Here is a 16,604-nt window from a genome sequence, read left to right as displayed (position 1 = left end):
ACTTTGTATAAAAGTGCTTGCAAAGCTGGAAAAGGTCTGTAAAATAGGGAAATTTAATAAGCATACTAACTGCTTCAATTTTATTTAATTTTGCTGTATTTTTGTGTCTTTTTGGTTTCTATTTTCTGTTATTTTGCTTTCTGGTTTTCTGCTTTTTCTGTTATACAAAATATTCTATAATTATTGTTTTTACAGAAGGACCAGAATTAAGGGGAAAACACAAGAAGGGATCTTCATTCCAGACAGTGTCTGCACTGTTCAGGGTATGTATACATTTTCTGGTATTTTTGAATTTATTCTGAAGAACAAATTTACATTCCAGACAATACCTGCCTTGTTCAGGCTATGTACAAAATTTTTCTGGTGTTTTTGAACTTAATTTATATACTTTTTTTAGAACTAAGAAATGAGTATGTGTATATATGTGCATGTGTGTGTGATGTGGGGGATATATTTATCTGCTTCCAGAGATGTTTTTAATTCCTCAAATTGTGTAGTAACCATCCAAAAATAGTAAAAAAAAAAAAAAAAAAAAAAAAAAAAACTGAAAAAAAATAAAGATGGTGTAAACTTAACAACTTTCCAAACTGATCTAGGTGTAAATTCTTTTGTTTAATGCATAGGACATTTTTTGACACAAGTAACGCAATTTTTAGGCAACAAAGGTTACAGGTCTTTCAGGATTATATTAGTTGAAAATAAATTAAATCCAGGAGACAAGGGTGCCAACCAAAAACCAATAAAAAGTCAAACACCTGCACCACAAGAAGTGCAACCAATGACAAAAACCAATAAAATGATAAAAACAAGTCTTTATTCATATTAATGCTCCTCTACACTCTGCATTTTTGTCTCTCATTACTAGACTTCATCAGATACATATAATCAACCTCATTACACTTTTATATACATAATCCTAAACTTCCTGTCCAGTGAGAACAATTGTTCACTTAACATTTTAATTCTTTAATTAAAAACAATTCTAATAACCCTTTCAAGGTTCTCATAGCTAAAAAACATAATGTATACCATAAAATATCTTGTATAATATATAAACAAATTGCATCTTGTCTCTACAGTTTCCTTAAAATCCAACATAAAATATATTTTTTAAATATGTCATTAGAATTAAAACTATTGTCAGCCCTCACTACTATGACTTCTAAAAGGCATAAAAATACATAACATGCGGGCAATAGCACCATCAAGTGGTTTAATTCAATAATACACACAATTCAAAACATGCAGAATAAAAGGTCATCGAAAGAAACCATGTAGATTTTTTTATCCAACCCATATCTTAAAAGCATTTATTTATAAACTGTGTTATAGATGGATGGAATCATAATATATCTATAATTAATCGTCAAACAGATATATAAGCGCAGGTAACTCCAAAGAAATGAACGTCCCATGGAAGCTGTTGTAAATAACAGAGGAATAAAATACAAAACAGTCTGTAGCATCGACAGGACAACCACGGCAGTGAATGTAATGTCAAACAGCAGTAGAAAACGTATATAAATGTCCGTATAAATTACTAAAATGCATATAAGAAACTTAAAACGTCAAACTGGCATAATGTATGACTTTATTGACAAGAGTCACGTTTTCTACTGCTGTTTGACATTACATTCACTGCCGTGGTTGTCCTGTCGATGCTACAGACTGTTTTATATCTATAATTAAATATAAGAACTTCCAAACATTTTCTTCAAAGCCTACAGAGAAGAAACTACAACTGTAAGGAATTAATGTCAAAAATTCTACTACCACAGTGTAAACATAAGGCCTCACAGCCTAATACATCTGGATGACATCAGCCTTGTCAGAAATAAAAGGGTTACAGATGAGCAAAGTGGGCTGTACAGGCTTAACGAGATTCCCTAGGATGTTCAGAAAAATCCTCTGGGACAAGAAGGATATTGACACAGAGGGCATGAAGCAGCAGATAAAGCTGGGATAATGAGGTCTATTTAGAGGGAAAAGTTATGTAGCAGCACACCTCAGTGTACTTCAGTCACATAGGGGGACTTACTCTCTACCTGACCTGTTGTTAGAATGAATATTGTAGAAGAGGGGGAAGCTGAAGGGGGGACCAGGGCTGCCAGATCCAGTAGCTGCAGAAATACATAAAGCCCATAGCAGCCATATCAAAGCTCTCTTTTTAGTAAACATAGCCAAATGCTGAAATAATATCTCAACCACAATAAAACAAGCTACAACATACCACAGCTTTACTGCTAAATTAAAATCACATCCAAGCAGTTCATGGTTATGCAAATGTTCTTGATCACCTGGATGACTTGTGCTTCGCAGGACTCCAGTCTATATTTGTTTTGCCAAAGTTCCTCATTTCTACGTGAATATTTGCAATAGAGGAAACATAAATACATATTGGAAACAGTTATTATTATCTATAGTTATGTTATATTATAATGTTAGTCACTGCTATATATTGTCTCCCAAATTTTGATGTATTATGCAATTATTACTGGTCTGTGCTGTACTGTATTCTAAGTATTATTGCATTTTATGCTTCTAATTCCTATCTGTTATGATTATATTATTATTATTTATTTTATTTTATTTTTATTTTACATTTGTTGACCGGGTTGGTCCAAATGGATATATGTCCATTTTCAGCAGAGGCCCGGGGAGAAAAGTTCCAAGTCAAAACATTAATAAACATTAAAAAACAGAGATACAGACAGGAGTGGCCTTAGATCAACTGGTGCCCTAGGCAAAAGGGCTCCATGGCGCCCCCCACCACACTACCTGGTGCCCCCATTCTGGTCTACCTACACCAAATAAATACTGGAAAAGTGCCCCTGCTGGAGCGGCGCCCTAGGCGGCCGCCTAGTTGGCCTATGCCTAAGGCCGGCTATGGATACAGATTTAGCTCAGAGAAAAATAATAATATCATTAGCATATTTTTACAGTAACAACAATAAGCAATTAATTACAAATAGAGGGTGTTCAAATTGGGGATGAATGCAGAAAAGTAAGTTTACGAAGATTTTATACAGAATAAATGAAAGTACTAGGAGCAAGTAGCAGCTAGTCAGGGTTAGTACAGGGGCAGAGCCAGTGAGTTATGAGGTGAGTTTTGAGGTGGGATTTGAAACAGGGAAAAGAGGAGATAGCAGTGAGGTTGGCAGGAAGGGAGTTCCAGGCTTTTCCTATTGTGTTAGTGAACAAGGAATCGCCTGCCAAGTTGTTGGATTTACATGTAGATATAAGAAGTTTGTTAGAAGAACGTAGGCTTTTGAGGTTGCAATAAGGAGTAATAAGGGTAATAAGTATAGGAGTGTTGGTAGGTTTGTAGAGGATTTTATGGGCTAAGGAGAGCTGGTGAAATAAGATCAGATTTTGCAGCTCAAGCCATCCCAATTGTTTTAAGTTTAAGCAGTGGTGAGTTCTAAAGATAGAGTCAGAGGCAAATCTGGCAATACTGTTGTAGGCAACAGCCAGTTTGGTGAGGTTAGTTTTGGACAAATATGTGTAAATAGCAGAGGCTTAAAGGAGGGTAGAAATCAGATGGGAATGGGCAATGGTAGTTCTGGCAAGAGGTGTAAGAAATGGTTTAATTCTAAACAGGGAGCCTAGTTTTCTGTTAACTAATTTTATAGTGTTGTTAATGTGAGAATCAAAGCATAGGTTGCTGTCTATCTCTACTCCGAGAAGACTGGTGGAAGGGTCAGGTGATATGCTGGTGCCATTACTAGAAAAGACAGAGATGTAGAGTGGTGGGGATTTACGGGTGGGGGAGAAAAGTAACAGTTTGGTTTTCTTTGCGTTTAAGATTAAGCATCATTTTAGGAACCATGTTTCAACATTTTGGAAAGTCTGTTGGGTGATATAGTGCAGTTTGGAGGGGGATGAGGCAGAACAAATCAAAGTAGAATCATCCGCATATTGTATACACTACTAAAAAACTCCTGTTGTCCACCACGGCAGCAAAACTTAATAATAAAATCAAAGCTTGAATACCATTGTGCCATTAAAACCTGCACTTAGGAATAGAAGGAATACGATCAGCAGGCTTACTTGAATGTTGCTTCATTCATATACTGTATTCACATCCATAGCTACTAGTTTTTTCATATACAATCTCATAGTAAAAAGAAGTACTGCGCCTTTAATTATAATGAAGGAAATTATACCTCTTTGCTAGCTGGCCTCCTTTTGGTTTGCAACAAGGGCGTGTCACAGATGAATGGCTGTGATGCCTTATAAATACAAAAGCTGAACAGTCCTTTTTTACGATCTGAAGAAGGCATATTTGCCAAAAGCGCTTATCGGAAGACTGAGGACTGCTTGTTTTATGTTATATTCTTTTTTATTAAAGTTTTGATTTTATTATCAAGTTTTACTGCCGTGGTGGACAACAGGAGTTTTTAGTAGTGTTTGCCTTTTCTCTTCCTCGTTGTTGTCCTTCACAGTGTAAGAAAGTTTTTTACCCTTTGCATATTGTATGGAGGTTGCAGAGGGAATGCTGCTATGAAGATCATTAATAAAAATAGAAAACAGAAGGGGGCCAAGTATTGAGCCTTGAGGGACTCCAAGGGAGGTTGGATAAGCTGTTTTGCCAGCACACTGCCAGTTGTCCATTATGAAGATATGACTCGAACCACTTTATAGCACTAGGGTCGAGTGCGAAAGTTTTAAGTAAGTTTATCAGTATGTGGTGATTGACCATATCGAAGGCTTTGGATTGGTCAATAAAGAGAGCAGAGGTGAGTATGTTATTGTTCCGGTTTTTGTTGATGCAGTCAGTAAAGGAAAGGAGGGCTGAAGTGGTGCTATGGAAAGGCCTGAAGCCATGTTGACAGTTGGCTAGTAAGTTGTAATTTAACAGGTGTTTAAGAAGTTGTTTTTGGATGCATTTTTCCATGATTTTAGCTAGCGGGGAGAGTAAGGCTATAGGACGGTAGTTAGAGATTTCTGTTGAGATCCCACCTTATGCAGGGGAATGATATGTGAGATTTTCCAGACTGACGGAATGTAGCTTTCAACAAAGGTTCTGTTAATCAGAATGGAAATGGGACAGGCTAATGGTCTGGCTGCAATTTTTAGATACTGAGCAGGAAGGTCAGCAGAAGGAGAGGAGGTTTTAAGCTTGTGGAGAAGAGAACAGATAAGTGATGTGGGTACTAGTTGAAGTTGAAAAGTGGGAATAGAAGTGTAAGAGGAGGAGGACTGAGAGGAGATATTGGAGGCTAGTTGATCTGCTAGAGACTGGACAGTTTCAGAAAAGAAGGTATTGAAGGCATCAGCAGTTTGTTTTGGGTTGTTTTTGGAAGTGTTTGAGGGGCACGGGGTGTCAGAGTGGCCAGGCTTTAAGAGAGTATTTATACCTGCCCAGAACTTTTGAGGATTTTGTTGGTTAGCTTGTTGTAAATGGTAGAAGTATTTTCTTTTATCTAGAAGTACAGCTTTTTTAGTGGAGTTTCTCATTTGACAAAAGTTAAGTTGGTCGGAAGGATCTTTATTGCTATGAAATTTGCTCCAGAGTTTATTTTTCAGAATAATTTTATGCCTTGTATATTTTGATAGCCTGGGGGCAGGTTTAGAGCTAATTCTGATAGATCTTAAGGGAGCATGAGAGTCTAGAATAGAAAGAAACTTTGAGTTGAAGTATGCCACAGCATCAATAGGTGGTGGTTGTTTGAGAGGAGACCAATTGCAAGCTTTGAGTTCTGTTAGGAAGCTTTTCAGGGTTAAAGCTTTTATTTGTTCTGACCATTTTGTATTTAGTTAGGTTGGGGGTTGCATTTTTATGTCTGATTAAGTAAGTGCATGGTCACTTAAGTCATCAGGTAGTGTCCCTACTGTAGAAGTATGGTGGTGACTATTTATCAGAATACAGTCCAGTTCTGGTTGGGGCTTGAATGGTTTGTGAAAAACCGTGAAGATTTAAGAGGGTGGGAGGGTCTACTGAGGTACAGGTTTTCCAGACTATATTGACATCGCCCAGTACTGGAGACATACGTGAATGGGCGTACGTTCGTTAAAGGTTGTGTTCACAGCTAGCAACTTGGCATGTTAAAATCTACTGCCAATCATTAGTGGACTGGAGCTCCACTGTGGTGACCCCTAACAGTGAAAAGCCGAAAGACACAACAACAACAACATTGACATCGCCCAGTACTATGGTTTCTTGTGGGAGCTGAATAGAAAGCCATATAAGGATCTCTTCTAGGGAACTGATATTAATTCCAGGGGGAAGATAGGTGCAGATTAAATAGATGGATTTGTGTGCGTTAAACTGAAGTTTGGTGATAAGGTTTTCAGCATTACTTATTGAGGGAGGTTTTTCATGTATGACAGTAATTTGCATACCTGTTTTGTAAAGAATTGCTATCCCTCCACCCTTTTTGGCTTTGTGGTCTAGTCTGTCGATGTTGTAGCCAGGGGGAGTGATCTCACTGTCTAGGGTTGCTGGTTTGAGCCAGGTTTCCGACAGGCAAAGGATGTCGAAAGAGTGTATGTTTAGCATTGCATGGAAGTGGGCAATTTTATTATTAATGCTGCGGATGTTTAGGTGAGCTATAGAGAGAGAGAGTTACACATTATTATTATTACAAGCTTTGCTCTCCTTGACTCTACTGAAAAGGGATATTTTGCCCAGTTGGCTTTCTCACTTACAAAAGCAATAAATAAACAAACAAATAATAAATTAAAAGATCTGTAATCTCTGTTGTCTATGGAATTTGTTACTTGTGTGAGACAAGAGTATTTAGATGGGGGCACTTTGGAGTAAGGTTCTGCCTATTACTTGCTTCTTTCATGTTTTATATATATATATATATATATATATATATATATATATATATATATATATTTTAAACACAATATATATATATATATATATATATATATATACACACATAAAATTTGTTATTGGAATTTTTCCTCATAGCATGTTATTAATTCAATTACAGGAAAACTTAAACAAGCTGATGGCCAACCTTAAAACGACACACCCACATTTTGTACGTTGCTTAATTCCCAATGAATCAAAAACGCCTGGTAAGCATTCTAAATTAAGTAAAACCAAAGCTTGTGTGTCTAATCGTAAAATACAACCGAAATTAATTGTTATTTCTGCACTACTTTTAAGGTCTCATGGATCACGGTCTTGTCCTGCACCAGCTGAAGTGCAACGGTGTGCTTGAAGGTATCAGGATTTGCAGAAAAGGATATCCTAATCGGATTCTGTACGGAGATTTCACACAAAGGTTAGCTCACTTCTTTTTTATAACATGTTAAGGTAATGCTGTCATACCATTAAACAATATTAATATTTGGCCTAGTTTTTTTAATGATCATATTAACAAAATCACATTTCTATTAAATAGATACAAAGTTTTGAATGCAAGTATTATTCCACAAGGAAAATTCATTGATAACAGGAAGGCTACTGAAAAAATTTTGGCATCCATTGCAATTGATCATACTCAATATAAATTTGGGCAAACCAAGGTAATAGTTATGCCTCATCATTCTGAGATATTATTAAATAATTACTAAATATTTCAGTATCTGCATACGTTATTAACATATTATTTTTATTTATTAAGGTATTTTTTAAGGCTGGTCTTTTAGGCATACTTGAACAGATGCGGGATGAGAAACTATCTCATCTGCTCACAGGGCTTCAAGCTATTAGTCGTGGCTATTTAATGAGGCAGGAATTTAACAAAATGATGGAAAGAAGGTAATAGTATAACAGATTTAATGTCATAATATCACACTTTTGTCTGTTCATTAGGACAATATATACAGTTATGTTTTTTTTTTAACAGGGAAGCCATTTACACGATACAGTATAACTTCCGTTCATTCATGAATGTCAAGCACTGGCCCTGGATGAAGCTGTACTTTATGATAAAGCCCTTATTAAAGAGTGCACAAATAGAAAAAGAAATGGCAAATATGAAGGAGGAGTTAGCAAGACGTAATGAGGAACTTGCTATGTCAGAAAACAAAAGGAAACAAATGGAGGCGATGATAGCCGCACTTTTACTGGAGAAGAATGATCTGAAACGTCAGATTCAAGGGGTAAGTTTATTACTGTCTTATTATTTATTTATTATTTATTTGCATTTCTTTATTGGGAAGATCCACTGGGCCAAAATGAGCCCGTTTTCAGTGGAGGCCCGGGGAGAAATTCTCCACAATAACACAAATTTACAATACAGTAGTACAGCAGCAGCAGAAAGACACAATTCTTTGTAGCATTTAGATACAACAGAACACTTACAGTACTATATAGGATTGCAAGAGTAACAAATACGGACATTTAATCATAGGTGCTATGTGCTAGTTAACAAAGCTAATTTAGTATGTACTCATAACATGTAATCATAGGTGCTATGTGCTAGTTAACAAAGCTAATTTAGTATGTACTCATAACATAAGTATGTATATAAATAGGATATAAGTTTAGATATTAAAATATTTAGCATGTCATTATAATACCTTAGTAAAATATTATGGAACATATAGATTAAAATTGTCTTCATTTGATTTTTTATTTGTGAAGAACAGCATTAAATTACTGTGTTATATATTACATGATATAGTCTGAGCAGCTATGAGTTTAATACCTTTGAGAACTAGTGAAAGATCCAGAAGGAACAGAATGATATATAGTCTAATATGACATTTAAAATGTAACTGCATCAAAGTATTGTTAGATTATTAGAATAAAACAGAACAGATTAAAAATGAAGAAAGCCACCCAGTGACAAATGTTGGATAGATGGAAATAACTGCAGAAGCAGAAAGAAAATTGCTCTGTGCGTCTGGCTGGTATCAGTTTTGGGTTGAATACTGTACTATGAATTAAGATTTCAAATGTTTGGCTGCTTGGGATGAGGGCCATTGAAATATATTAAGTGATGGAAAGACAGAGTAAATAATCTGATTGAAAAGTGTAAGCTGCTTGAGGAGGCAAAAATCTTTCTTATGTTAAAGAATATGATAGCAGAGGCTAGTGAGAAATCAGAATATGCAGAGTGAAACATAAAAAGGCTATACGAGTGATGTGTGTAGCAGAAGAAAACAAAGAATTAGTTTAGGCATGTGATGGCAAGAAACAGATCATAATATATAAAATGTAGGGTAAAAGGGGATGTGAAAATAGCTGTCTCTTAGAAATGGATCCACTTTATTACTGCTTGAGTTTTACCAACCCACTGCTGATCTCTTGACCCTGGGCATAACTGAGACCAGCAACAAGTTTAAAAAAAGTGTTTTCTTGCAAGTGGGCAGACCCCCTGTATCCCAAAACTGGGGGCCCTACCCAACTTATCTGGACTATAAATACACTTCTGAGGTTGGAAAAATACGGAGAAACCATATTTGCAGTTTGTATGTTTGAGTGTCTTGCATTGGAATACAAAAACAAGCATTCAGCTGCTGGCAAATGAGCCACAAACATTCCAAAGACAGGCGTCTGGAATGTTTCCCCCTGGGCCTCCTCTGAAAATGGGCTCTGTCCCATTTGGACTTTCCTGGTAAACAAATGTTAAATAAATAAAAATAAATAAAACAGTTGAATACTGAGTGAGTCAAAGATAATGCTTAAGAATACATATGATCTCCAGATGAAGAGCATAGGTTTCAAGCCATAAGGAAAGATACTAGCTCTATAAACATCAGTACATAAAAGGTAGCATTGTCACCTCACAGTAAGACGCTGTCCGGTTCGATTCTCAGCTAGAGCGTCTTCTGCATGGAGACATGCGTGAATGGGCATACCTTCGTTGAAGGTTGTGCGTCAGGGCTCGTAACTCGTCACGTAAAAATCAACTACCAATCATTAGCAGACCGGAGTTCCGCTGTGGCGACCCCTAACCTAGCCGAAAGACACAAACAAACATAAAAGAATGATGTATCGAAAGGCAATAAGAAGAAAAAAAAGAAGAATCTTAAAAAGTTGCACATCTGAAAAAGGTTATGACCATGGAGAGTAAAAGAATGTGCCTGATGGTTCTGTAGTAACTCTGTGGACAACGTCTGGACCTTTGAGGCCTATTCACACACTTTCCGAGAATAAATGGGACATGATGGGAGCAAATGTGCTCCCCTTCCATAAAAGTGGCAATGTGGGCTGTGGGCAGACATATTTCAATCACTCAAACAGCAGTAGTATAGAATTTACCCACTATACTATTAGACGAGAGGCTGTTGGAGTACAATACCCCTTCTTTACTGTGGAAGACCTTCTAAGATCAATCTAGCCGATTATCTGACAAGGTGTTTAAGAACTTAGTCTCTTGGAACTTTGTTTCAAGGACATTAACAGAAACAACACAATAGTATATCTCAAGTGTGCATATGTAAAGCACAAAGAAATTTGGGTGGGAAGATGGACAGACAATTAGTCAGAGAGAAAAATGGATGCAAGCTAATGTATGTGCAGGGACAAAATGGATGGACTGGACTGGAAGTAATTCTGATCTGTTTCTTGTTCTGACAAATCTATTTTACTAAGTTTAAAAATTTCTAGGAAATTAGCTTTATAAACATATATGGCAAATATGAAGGTTCTTTATTTAAAGAAAAATATTGACTGCTCCTTAATATAAACAGCTCAGAAGACTCAAATAATTGATCACCACCTAGTTTTAATTACTCATTGTATTACTTTTGCAGTCATTCCTTCTTTCTCTCCCTTTTTATTCTTTCTCTTTTGTTCTTTCCCATACTTAAATGTATTTAATTCTATGCTGATCTCATGTAATATGACATATTTGCGTACACATGGTGCACAACAATATTTACCTACGAACTGCTACTGCTACTTTGTTGGCATTGTAACATGCATCAGGATGCGGTATACATTAAAATGTTTTCCAAAATTACATTTGTTTACAATTATTTTTTATATTTGGACCAAATGCAGTTCCTTTCATGCTTTTAAATTGTTTTGCCTAATGAGCTATGCACAGAAGTGATATACTGAATGCCTTGAATATACTTTCAGGAAAAGGACAATTTAAGCACAGCTGAAGAACGATGTGACCAGCTTATCAAAGCCAAGTTTGACCTTGAAGCCCAGCTTAAAGATGCACTTGAAAGAATAGAAGATGAGGAAGAAATGAGTGCAGAACTCGCGGCACAAAAGAGAAAACTTCAAGGTGAATGTACAGATTTAAGGAAAGATATCGAAGAGCTTGAGAGAACACTCGCCAAAGTTGAAATGGCAAGGCAGGCTTTAGAAAACAAGGTGACTTATTTACAAATTATGTCATTTTATTAATTTTTATAGTTTTTCTTTTCTGTGTGTATTCACTTTTAATTACTTCTGCAAAAGCTTAAAAACTTCACAGAGGAAATGTCAGCTAAGGATGACGAATTTTCAAAACTGGATAGAGAAAAGAAGGCTTTTCATAATGCTCATCTGCAGATCTTGGAAGATCTGAGGTCTGAAGAGCTCAGAGTTACTACTCTAACTGAGACGAAATCCAAACTGGAAGTGCATGTGGAGGAGGTAAAAATATTTACAATGGCATGTAATAGTCTCTTGCATTAGCAGCAATATACAAAAACTAATAAGATACATTTTATACCTAGATTGAATTTTCTTTGAAACAAGAGAAGAATTTAAGACTGGAGCTTGAAAAAGTTAGAACTAAATTTGAAAGTGAATTGAAGACAGCCCATGAATCCTATGTAGCACTGGAAAATGACAGATTCATAGTAGAAGAAAAGTTTAGAAAGTATTCATATACTATCATTTGATCTTTTCATCATTTGTGATATATGGTAGTTTTCTTCTTAATTCACAGTTCTGATGACCTTTTTTTATTCTGGTTCTAGAAAAGAATTTGAAATCAAACAGTTGCATAGTGCAATGGAAAGTGAACAAACTCTTAAAACTCAGTTGCAGAAAAAAAATAAAGATTTCCAGGTATGCACACATTTTTAGATAATTAACGTTATCTATGGAGATCCATAATCATTTTGCTTAGTACCTAAATAGTTTCATTTTTCATCTAGATTCGCATTGAAGAACTGGAAGAAGAAATTGAAGCAGAACGTGTGGCTCGATCTAAATTAGAAAAGCAGAAAATAGAACTTGCAAACCTTGTTGAAGAAATCAGTACAAGATATGAAGAAGCAGGAGGATCAACAGCATTTCAAATTGAACTAAGCAGAAAACGGGAGGCAGAGTTCCAAAAACTGCACCATGATTTGGAAGAGTCAACCCTTCATTTTGAAGCAATGTCTGCTTCTTATCGTAAGAAGCATGCTGAAACTGTTGTTCAGTTTGGAGAGCAGATCGAAAGTTTACAATTTGTTAAACTAAAGTTGGAGAAAGAGAAGAGTGAACTAAGAATGAGGCTTGATGAGTTATCAACCAGTTTGGAGTCTGTTAGTAAGAAAAAGGTTTGTTGCACAATGTAATAACATTATCAACTTATAATTGCATTTCTTTACTATCATCTATGATATGTTGCAGTTCATTTATTTCTTATTGAGACTTTAAATATCCTCTCCTAAGAGGAGGTCAGGTAAGAATCAGAAGTAGAGGCATGTGATAAAATTGGTGATCTGGCTGGCAGTAAAGAATTTTTCAGACAAAAATGCTCACATTTTCATCCAGAATTGATGTAGTAAGCAATATGCCAAGGGTTGTCCTAGCTACTGACATATTATACTTTATGAGCTTGGGCTGGGGTAGTTGTGGTGATAGACTGAGCCTAGCATATCATTAGGTTTTATTTTCATATTGTGAAGTGAAGATCATAGGCACAGAAGCACACGAGATGTTTAAGGATGGGTCTACTTGACATGATTGAAATGCCAGTAGACCAACTTTTACAACAACAAGACCAAAACAAGTGAAATCCCACAAACCTGACACCTTAAATGCCTGATGTACACAAAACTGAAACAATAATGTACTGACATATCTCCCAGAAACACAATTATGAAACTAACAAGTAACACCATAGCAACAGTACACTACCCTTTTAAAAACCCAAACTACATACCTAGCCTTACCTATATCCCGCACACCAACCAATACCTGCATAGGCAAACAAAATTCCACTGAATATTCAGGATGGTAGCTATAGCACCAACATGAATATTCATCATAGGCACTTACATTCAACAAAAATAATTATTTTCTACTTTTATGTTTTTGCAGGGGCCCCCTCCTATGAGGGGCTGCACCTCCCAGCCTCCTTGCAAATTAAATATACCAAGTTCGAGATCTCACTACAGTGCAAAAATGAGTGGATTTCCTTTTTTGCTCAGCTTGGAGAGTTGGCATTTGAAAGATTCAGTCTTTTGAATGTTGGTATAGTGAAGTTTCACTTAAATGAAACTTCACTTTTTTGGCCTCAGTGTTATGAATGTCGGTCTACTGACATTTTGATCATGTCAAGTAGACCCGTAAGGATTTATAATGTTTAGCTTTTCTGGAGATAAACACTGGTGATGTTAGTAGAGTTCACTGAATGGCACTGTAAAATACAAACATTTGTTAAGCAAATGACCAAAAAGTTTTTAAAAGCACACAGTAAATACATAAAACACATATTTTTGTTGGGGACAGATTCCCCTCTCCGAGTTACACATCTATAAGGATATAGCCCCGCATCCCTGACACTTTACATAATCAGCTCCAAGATGGCTGCTCCAGAGAAAATTTGAAATATTATTTAGTTTCTTGCTTACTTTTGTGTTGATGGGCTGTTTTTACAGAAACTGAATGTTTCCTAGGTTTAAATGTGTGTTTGAATAACTATGCTTTAAATACATGCAATTTGTTGAACTATCTGAACTCCTGACTGATGAGACAAAATAATATTCCTGAAAGTCAAGTGTCCCTATCCTTCCTAAAGCACTCCAAGTGCTCCTATCATTCCTAAAGCACCCCAAGTGCCCCTGTCATTCCTAAAGCACCCCAAGTGATCCTATCCTTCATAACGCACCCTAACTAGTGAAATTAGTGGATTTTTTTAGCCTTTTTCACACCCCACTCTTTGATTCCCAGTAAATGTCAAATACAATACATTTCTAGTGGGAGTGGAGCCACAGAAAATGCATTCTGGTGTTCCTGTATCTGTCAATGTTATTTGATTCCATTACCTGGGATAAGTGCAGGTGAATGGACTAATGGTAACACTGCACTATCAATATATTTTTTTCAATTCAGCATTAATGTTTAGATCTATGGATCTGCTCTGTCAATCTTCAAGCACACAGATGCAGTATGTCATAGTCTACACATATATCAGTTTTTAGCATCATTTTATGTCATCATAATTATTTACTTCTCAAAGAAAAAGTATTACTTCTCAAAGTTTTCCTTTGTGTACAGTTATAAAATACATCAGATTGCTCTGTTGCACTCTACATAAAGGACTGTGTGTGTATGCATGTATGTGTGTGTGTGTGTGTGTGTGTGTGTGTGTGTGTGTGTGTGTGTGTGTGTGTGTGTGTGTGTGTGTGTGTGATGTGTACATAGTACATGTTCATGTATTCTGGAGTGTGATGCAGTAAGTTGAAACTATTGTAGTGGGAAAAATTGTCCTTTGCCTGAAATGCAGTGATTTTGTCAAAGATTTGGTTATATAGATTTGGACAGTTCAGTGAGCATAGACTTCTGAATGGAGGAATCCTGTAGGGAGAAATATGCCACAGAGAATAGTGTCATCTTTTTTATTCCAAAAAAAATTGAGTCTTGTCAAAGTGACAACTGATCAGTTATGCTTTGGTGAAGTGAGCAACACCCTAAAACACCACACACAGACGCACACACACACACACACACACACACACACACACACACACACACACACACACACACACACACACACAATCTATGCAGACATCTGTGTATGCACAAACAGAGTTACAAATATATACATGCGTGTAACATGCACATTTGCATACTCACACACACACACACACACACACACACACACACACACACACACACACACACACACACACACACACACACACACTGCCTATGCTTCTAGAGAAGCAACTAAAGTTGCAGATATTGATTTTATAGTAAAGAGAAGTTTGGCCACATTAATAGAAAGATATCACACCTCATTCTAAATAGTGTCTTGGATTCCCTTACATGCATGCACACATCCATAGTACAGCAATGGATGTGAAGAAGAAGAAGTAGGGATGTCAGGTTAATATTTTACCTGTAGACCAGGCCAAATCATCAGGCACATTAACCCCTTTCTACCACATACTGTACTGAGATGTCAGCAGTGTTCCAGACATTGTATCTGCCCAATCATAGGACTAGAATCCATAACTCTTTGGTCAGTTGACTTGTTCCCATTGATACCATGGTTTATGTGGAACTGTGGATTCAGGAATTTCTGGAGAAAAGCAAAGCTCCAGGTATTTGAAAAATGCTTGCAGGACATACTATGCATCTTTAGGTATACTGATGTATATCTTTTTAGAGTTCTCTTGAAAGTGTTGGGTTGATAAATGCAAAGTAGTTCATATATAAATAGACAGAGAGGAAATTTAACCTAATACAGTTGAACATTTGTTAATGCTTTTCTATACATCCCTGAAAAGCACTAAATGTGATAATTGCCATAAGCTTTATGTCCCTCTCCATTGTCAAAAAGGATTAGTGCCATGAGGTTTGCACCAGTTGACTGTTGTTAACATAGCAGCTAGTGGCCTGGGCACTGGAAGAGTTGTCAAAGATTTGATGGGAGAGGAGTATTAAGTGAAAACCTGAGGTGCTGGGGCCACGGTTGCTCCACTGGTGATGACTGTGGCTATAGTAGCACTCTGCAGTATACCTGAAGTATGTTTGAAATCACACAGTTGCCGCTACATGGCAATTACTGTAGACGTCTGATGCACTGCCTGTAGAAGCATAATGAGAACAGCCTTACCTCCTAAAGAAGATAATAGCACTACCCAGGTGCCTGATTCTCCCATCCTAGGGGTAAAAATGGACTAGTTGTCTCTCTCCCCTAGTGGAAACAAATGGGACAATAGGGTGGCCACAGGAGGATGCCTGAAGGTCAATATTTATTCATATATTACATTAAAGAGTTTATAGATGGGAATTTAAATGACATACTTTTGTAAATATCAGTTCTATTATTTAATTCAAAATAAAACTATAGACATCTGGATGAGAGCTGCACTATAAGTAACTGAGGATGTTAATATATGTAACAATTGTTAAGGGTAAACAAGGAGGGCACTGAATTTTCTAATTAACTTTACAGAAATAGACCTGTACCAGCCAGTCACTAATTTTACCATAAATATTTTACTTCCAGAAAAGCACAAATGTACTTAATAGAAAAACAAAGAGATTTGAGACTTTGATTTACATATTTAAAAATCTAAATATAACAGATGCTGCAGTTCTCTGTGGTGTGAACATGGATTTCAAGTGATTTTGTCACCATTGATGCAACACCCCAACCCCATGTACAAATGTGAAAAGGGAATTGATGCTGATTTAACAGATATTGCAGCTGTACTGCTGAAATGGAAAGTGTCAAAGCATTTGTATGTTTACATGTGAGCTTCAAAATTGTATTTGCATTTATGTTGCTTTCACCAGCTTA

General features: G+C 36.4%; 1 protein-coding gene across 3 annotated transcripts in view; it reads left to right on the top strand.

The window, feature by feature from the left end:
- Positions 1-16,604, top strand: part of LOC122799227 (myosin heavy chain, skeletal muscle, adult-like) — a 446,467-nt gene that overhangs the window by 387,891 nt on the left and 41,972 nt on the right. For all 3 annotated transcript variants that reach the window (XM_044068147.1, XM_044068148.1, XM_044068149.1), the window contains 11 exons: positions 196-263; positions 6,948-7,035; positions 7,127-7,244; positions 7,365-7,488; positions 7,587-7,723; positions 7,812-8,067; positions 11,000-11,242; positions 11,330-11,506; positions 11,590-11,735; positions 11,836-11,926; positions 12,016-12,405. In XM_044068147.1, coding sequence (XP_043924082.1) covers positions 196-263; positions 6,948-7,035; positions 7,127-7,244; positions 7,365-7,488; positions 7,587-7,723; positions 7,812-8,067; positions 11,000-11,242; positions 11,330-11,506; positions 11,590-11,735; positions 11,836-11,926; positions 12,016-12,405 — 1,838 coding nt within the window. The remainder of the gene's footprint in view (positions 1-195; positions 264-6,947; positions 7,036-7,126; positions 7,245-7,364; positions 7,489-7,586; positions 7,724-7,811; positions 8,068-10,999; positions 11,243-11,329; positions 11,507-11,589; positions 11,736-11,835; positions 11,927-12,015; positions 12,406-16,604) is intronic.

This window comes from Protopterus annectens, chromosome 4.part0 (assembly GCF_019279795.1).
Source record: "Protopterus annectens isolate FY-2018-M chromosome 4.part0, PAN1.0, whole genome shotgun sequence".
NCBI classification, from domain to species: Eukaryota; Metazoa; Chordata; order Ceratodontiformes; family Protopteridae; genus Protopterus; species Protopterus annectens.
The sequence above is the reverse complement of the archived record's forward strand: the minus strand, read 5'-3'. Positions and strand labels throughout refer to the sequence as shown.